The following is a 7,532-nucleotide window of genomic DNA, read 5'->3' on the forward strand; positions in this document are numbered from 1 at the left end:
GCATGGCAGAGAGATTTCCCGCCCTTTAACAGCGGTATGGATGTCAGTGTTCGTTAATAAGATCCCCATGACGAACAGTGATTTGCAGTTCTGGTCCAATTAGAACGAAAGAAACAATTTTCATTAAAACCCTAGGCCTAGATAGGGAAAAAAATATATTAGGGGAGGAGTCACCGGGAAACCGGAGAATAAGGATCACGACGTTGTTAAAGAAACCAAAGAAATGCTATCACACAAGCATCAAAACAAAATCCAAAGAATCTACACCTTTAAAAATAACAATTCTCTCTTCCCCTCTCTCTATCTCTGTATCCCCATTTTTCTTCTTTGTTTCCATCTTCCATTACTATTTTACACTACAATCAATGTTATATTGAGAAAAACAAAAATAAAAATTTAATAACATTTTTTTCCTTTTATCTTGAAAATCTTTTTTAACCTGTATCTTTTGTATCTTGTGGCGCACGACGCGCACTTTTGTCGATTTTACACTTTTGGTTGATCTTAACTTATCCTGTACTGCCACACCATGAAGCTGTTCTTAAACTACACCTTCTGCGCTCTTCTTCTTGTTCAAAAAATCCACTTCTTCGGAAAACAACTGAACATTCAGGTAATTCACCTAAATCAGCAAACAATGATTCATCTTCTTCTCTCATAGGAAATATCATTGGCATCTCATCATGACCAACACCAGATTCTCCGCCACTGATAATACTAAGATTACTACTACTTATTCCCGCGCAAATAGGACTCTCTAGTATCCCATGTGATGCCGATACTACGTCATCTGTAAACCATCCAAAATCATTATCTGTTGTTGCATTAATAATCATTGAATGTTCTTCACCACCCAGATCATTGAATTTATCTTCGATTAATTCTTGTTGGTTTCCAAAAACCGCTGATTCCTCTTGTTTTATTTTGGGCTTAGTATCAATATCAACACCATCGTCTGGAGTTACGGCCACGGCCGCAGTTGTAACTGTTGCGGTGGTGGCGGATTTGGCTCTGGTAGTGAGAGGTTTGGTTGTAGGAGGAGGAGAAGAAGAATTAGTACCAGAATTATAATTGTTTCTAGAAGCCGGCCATGGATGATTATGTTCACAAGCGTAAGTTATCACGAGCATCGTGGGATCCACTCTACTTCGTTCGACTTGTTTTCTTGCTGGGCATCCCTTTGAGCTACTACACCGATAGTAACCCCTAAGAAAAATTCATAAAAACAAACAAAATTTTCTGAATATTGTATTCGAAAATGGCCGGAATCTGACCCACAAAAATGTAAGAAAATTGGATTAATATGAGAATTGCGGCGCATTTTAGCTTTGATGATCATGTATTTACTAAAATAAGCATTTTCTTGACTTTGATCAATTATTATTATGGCATAATTACAATCACAGAAATGGTAGTTAGACTTGGGTTTGCCGACAAAATATGTGAGTGCATGATCCATGCCCTAGTTTTGTGTAATTCATGTGGTTTTGTGATGCAGCAGTACTAATTTATGAATCATGGAAGGGTGTCGAGTATTCAATGTCCAAGATAAAGCTAAAGCCAGTTTATGTCTTAAATTGCGTTCCATGTATTGGATTTACTCAAGATCCTACATTAATGACCTAATCAAGTTGCGACAGAAGATAAAAAAAGAAAAAAAGAGGTACACCAATGAGCTAGAGGATAAGAGATCAAGAATTAGGGTTTAATTAAAATACCTAGGATATGGAGAACCTTTGATTGGCTTTTGTCCATACTTTCTCCAAGCCCAAGAATCAGAAGGTGGAGCTCCTTCACCTTTACTGTTATTTGTCCTGGTTGATGATCCATCAATATCTCCGATTGGTATTGACACCACCCTTTTCTGTATAGCTCGCCTACTATAATTAAACAAAAAATAAATAAATTCAATTCAATTCTTATTCATCACTTGAGTTCATCAATATTCACGCATGGAAATGAAAACCAAACTCAACACAAATTGCTTATGATTTCGGATAATTCGACACAAATTGCTTATGAGTTCATCTATTCTAGTTCAATCTAATTACTTAAAGAAAATGAAACCACTCTATGTAATTTATATCATGACTAACCTTTTCTTTGGAGAAGCCATGTTAACTGAGAGAGCCTTTTGATGATGTTTATTATTTTGAATATGATGGTGATGATGATGATGATCGTTGATCAACATATGTTTACTAGAATTGGAGTAAGACGGTGGAGGAGATGATGATAAAGTAGGACTACTAGTACAATTTTCTTGCATAAATTCGGCCTCTTCTTCACTGATAAATGGGTTGTTGAATCTTCCATCCATTTTCAATATCTTCTAATTCCTTCAATGAATAAGATAATCAACCTGAACCCTGAATCCTGAATTGTTACTGATAAAATGGAGATGATCAAGACGACGTTTTTCTTACTTCTCCAAACATTAAGAGAGAGATAGAGAGGTTTTATGATGGTTTGAATATGAGATAAGAGAGAGGTAAGGGGAGGGTTTGAATATATATGAAGGTCTCTCTCTCTGTTCGTTTTTTTGGACAGATCGACAAATTTCTGTAATACAAATTTTTTTATTAACCAAATTCTGTTTATTTATTCGGGGGTGGTGTAATTATAATAGACGTGCTGAGCATATAGTAATTTTTAAAAAATAAACTTATGTATTTATTAATTGAAGCAACATGTTAATTTAATATTTCTCAGTACAAAGATAATGGATTTGATTTGCATAAGTCTTTGGGGTCACATGGTCCTCTATCTCTATCTATCTCCCTTCATTGAAGGGGAAGATTAGGTTTAAATTTTCTTTTATCAATGATCTCATCACCTTCTCATATTTTTCAAATTTATTAACAATTTAAATAACTATATCTAGTGATTGAAAATGAAAGTAACAGAAAATTTGATCATAAATCAGCTGTATTATGCTCTTTCAATTTTGAAATATCATGCTATATATATTAATTAAAAAAGAGGAATAACTATGTTGTTTCATTGATTTTCATTACCCTCTGGCCTCTTTCGATGTTTGTAAACGAGAGGCTTAATTTTTTTTCGTCCATTTTTCTGTAATTAGTATGCGGTTCAGTCGTGAAATTTTAAGATGTATATGTGCTGGATTTATAGATGTTTGGTTGATTTAATCTAGCAGCTTTTGTTGTTTTTGATCTAGGGGAGATGTCCTAAAAGCAAGAATTTTGCACTGCATTTGACATTTTTTTTCTTTTAGGAACACTTGAAAAATTCTAAACCAGCTAGGGAAGGATTATCTTTACCTAATCCTACAATTAATATGATTGGGTTGGTATGCACTATAGGAATTATCGTTTAATAGTGAGATGGTCAATATATATAACTTGGGATTCTGTAATTTCAAGATTTATATAAAATAGGTTTTGGATAGAATATATTTGAAAATTTGAAGCATTCCCGCGTTTTGTGATGATACGAAAAGGACCATCAAGCAGGTTTTTATATAATTGAGGAATAAGACAAAAACCAAATTTTCCTTTTTGCCGAAGGAAGAGAATATGACAAACTGTATGCTTAAACAATGCGGTTAGTTTGTCGTCGTTAGGTTGATCAAGGCATATGCGATGATTTAACTTAGGACTGGCGTTAGATATAATTGCAACAAAATGATGCAGTACAATTATTAAACACGATCAAGCACACTGTAGAATAAAAACGAAAAACCACAAAATAATTATTTTGAATCATTTATCTCGTGAACGCGGTCAAGACGTGGGATTTTGAGACAACTAAGAAATTATGAGGTAATCATTGGTATGGTTGGTACCTAAAATTGAGTCGTACATAGTTGTGCCATGTTTTGCTGTATGTGAAAGCGTCTCGGATCATATACTCGAACTGTGTTTATGCCAAAGTGGTTCCATAAAGACTTTTAGATAACTGAAAATATCAATTATCAAACAACATGTATGCTCGGTTTGATTGCTATACTGATGGTAGGCTGGTAGCAAATGTGGAACTCGTTGTTTAACCCGGCTTGTTTGGGGGATTTTATCTAAGGGTGAAGGGATAAGTGGTGTCTAAACTAGATAAAAATAATAAGTTACCCTCATTATTTAAACTAGATGTGTGTCGTACTACTCACCGGGTATATTTATTTTTAGCTTGATGTGCGCGGATTTCCTCCCGGCCATGGCGATGTATTTTTGATTTGGTGCCCCCGTTGGCGATGTATGATTTGGTATGCGCGGGGTTTTGCCCGCCCCGTAGCGATGCATTTTTGATTTGGTGTGCGCGGGGCTTCGTCCCGCCTCGTGGAGATGTATTTTTGATTTGGTGTGTCGGGAAAAATACATTAAATAGGTGGAAAATATATGCAGATTTTATTTACATTTTTTATTTTAACTTGGTGTGCGCGGGGCTTTGCCCTGCCCTGTTGCAATGCATTTTCGATTTGGTGTGCGTAGGGCTTTGTCGCGCCCCTTGGAGATGTATTTTTGATTTGGTGTGGCAAGGAAAATACATTAAATAGGTGGAGGATATGTGCAAATTTTATTTATTTTTTCCTTTTATTTTCGCAGAAAATATATGGATATTTTTCCACTTTATATATTAATTTGAAAAAAATAGTCATAATATAGTAATTATTCGATTTCCAAATTGAATTTGGACTTCCATAAAATTCCAAACAGGGTAAGTTATGTTTTCCTTTTAGGTTTGTAATTTTTAAACCAATCATACGGTTGCCAAGTGTCCTCACCTAAATATTGTCACTTCATGAATTCCAAATTTAATTTGGTTTCCTTTTTTAAATCTTTTTCCAATTTTTTTAAACCAATCATACGTTGCCAAGTGTCCTCACCAAAACGCTCGTTTCAGAAAACTCAAAAAATACATATTTCGGCCAACATGAAGCGAGAGTTTCCTCACCGTTCAACGTGGGAGCTTTATTTGTGAATGCCTTTAACTCTTTAGATTCATTCCTAAGCCTTGTCCTTCTAAACTTTAAACATAAATTTAAAATTTGTTGAAATCATTTTACTCACAAACTAAACTTAAAACTTAACTTCATTAATCGATTTAAAGGAAATTTCATCATCCCTTTTAAAAAAAAATTTGAACCAAACATCGTCGAATGCAACCCATTACTTGTAATTGGTTTATCCATTCGAAATTGAAAAATACAAACAATTTTGGATTTTTGTGTTTAACTATAACCGGTCGACGTCTATGTCCATATTGACCAATTTCTATGATAATCGGTCTATGTTCATGACCATGTCGATCGATTATTTTGTATGTGTTATCCGGTTGAAGAACATTTAACCAAAATCAGTTGATTTTTATGCCCATATCGGCCGATTCTGACATGGAAGAAATAACTAGTTTTCTGTATATTTTTTTTGTTGTTGCTAGAACCGGATTATGTACGTTCACATAAACTAATTATATAGCCTTTGATTTCTTAACTACTAAGCTCATAATCGGTTCATGTAAAGGTCCACATAAACCGATTCCTAGCGGGGAAATGCGCAAGCTTTTTATATAATTTTTAACCCAGAATCGCTATTTTATGAGAATTTGTATGAACCGATTCTTTTGGTGCAGTATTAGGAATCGGCATGTGTGTGTCGTGCTCACGGATTCTTATAGTTGGGCTATATAATAAGTAATATGCACCGATTATGGGTGTTCTTCATGAATTAAAATATCAACCAGAATCGATTTACGAGTGCATGAACATCCACCTATTCTGGTTTGATGCATGTTTTTTCAAAAAAAAAAAAAAAGTTTCATGTTTTGATGATGAATTATCATTAGTTGATTTTCAGGTTAACAAGATTAATCATCAACTTATTAATCAGGGGTAAATTATTTATTAAGTAAAATATTTGGATAAGTAGTTTTTTATTCGGTACTTCAAAATATCTTATTTTGTCTTATAGTGATAGGCCTCAAATAAAACATGTATGCCCCAAACTAGCCAGTTTCTTTATGCATTCTTGAAATATTTATATTTTTCTTATGTTGTATAGCTATAGCCCACACAGAATGGATAAAACCGAGAAATCGGACCGAAGCAAACCATTTATGGCTAAAACCGAGTCGAATAATTAATTCAATGCTAATGAGCGATTTAATATTTGTTGATGGTGGTTTTCAGTTCAGGGTTAAAATTGTGAAACCCTGTTTTTAATGCGCCATCATCCTGCAAAGGAGCATAAGCCATTTGAAAGTGATGAGTGCATAAACCTCTTCGCTCACAGATGTATTGAGCAATTCAATATATTTGTATATATATATATAAAATTCACTCAGAATGGTGCATATAGCAACAATCCCAAATATTCTATGAATTTTATTTTCCACCAGCATTATTCACTAATGCATTGCCCGTGTAGTATTTTCCTATGCTATGTTCCACGGATGAACTCTCAATGTTGGCATGACATGACGATTAATGTTCACTCGCAGCGGAGTAGCACGAATCTCCCGAAGTGTTAGTATTGAGATCTGCATGAAAACGCTCACACATGCTGCACCACTCTCTGATAAAGATATTTTTGTGTCAACGCGCTTTTAATTAAAAGTTAGCACGATCGACACACTTAAATTCCTTAAGGAAAACTTAGACTGTCCATGTCAGTCTTAAAGAGAAATCACGGCCACACGATTCAACAAGCTTATCCTCTTCCTAGCAGAACTAGGCAACCTCCATGATAACCACCGGCGGGCCCACTAGCATCCCAGCCGATCGGTATCTCTTTCGTTCACCCGCAACACCCCTGAACGTTAGCCAGAACATGGGTGATCGGATGTTAAAAAGGGATCTCAAACGAGCTAAGATCGACTAAAACAGTCTCAAATTCATCATATCCTCCCAACTTAGCCAGCCTAGATGGACGGTCTAGATCTTCCTTCGAATGATCAAAAGGGTGCTGGCGTGTTCACCGGCGACCCAACTCTGTCCCTGGTCGATCGACTTTCTCATGGAAAGCCAATAGCGCATCAAATCGCTTGATCAAACTAGAGTGAACGCGCTGTTTTGGAAACCCTAGTTTGTGTTGCAGCAACACACTACTGTCGCAAATCGATCACATCCGTCCATCTTCGCCAACCAAATTGAATGTCTTAGATCCAATTTCAGGAGACCCAAAAGACGTCAGCATGCTCACCGGCAGCCTACCTTTGCACCCGACCGATCGTCCTGTTCAAACCAATGCCCAGTGCCTAAAATCCTAAATTGCATCAAACGGCAGTATGCAACTACCGCAAGTCATCTCGTCCATCCAACTTCGCTAGCCTAGTCGGATGGTCTAGATTTATTTTCAGGAGGCCAACAGGGTAATGATGTGATCACCGGCCACCCCTCCTCCACAGGGAACGATCGGCCAAGTGGTAGATCACCCATATGGTTCTCAAACGTTCGTCCAAAGGTGGCCGGTCACGCTACTTTTTTAAGACCGTTCAATTCGCGACTAATTTGGACGAACTCTAAAACAACGATGCTTCCTGCACATCGGTTGTTTTCAGCAGTTTATTTAAAAGTG

The 7,532-nt window shown here is 36.2% G+C and overlaps 1 protein-coding gene across 1 annotated transcript; it reads right to left on the reverse strand.

Moving 5' to 3' along the window:
* Nucleotides 1-206: 206 nt before the first annotated feature.
* LOC113361315 (probable WRKY transcription factor 65) lies at nucleotides 207-2,472 on the reverse strand. The gene is made up of 3 exons (XM_026604594.1): nucleotides 2,097-2,472; nucleotides 1,719-1,880; nucleotides 207-1,206 (listed from the first exon to the last, which is right to left on the reverse strand). The coding sequence occupies exons 1-3, from the start codon at nucleotides 2,318-2,320 to the stop codon at nucleotides 510-512; spliced, it is 1,083 nt and encodes a 360-aa protein (XP_026460379.1). The 5' UTR covers nucleotides 2,321-2,472; the 3' UTR covers nucleotides 207-509.
* Between the last annotated feature and the right edge of the window lie 5,060 nt (nucleotides 2,473-7,532).

Source organism: Papaver somniferum, chromosome 3 (assembly GCF_003573695.1).
Source record: "Papaver somniferum cultivar HN1 chromosome 3, ASM357369v1, whole genome shotgun sequence".
In the NCBI taxonomy this organism is placed as follows: domain Eukaryota; kingdom Viridiplantae; phylum Streptophyta; class Magnoliopsida; order Ranunculales; family Papaveraceae; genus Papaver; species Papaver somniferum.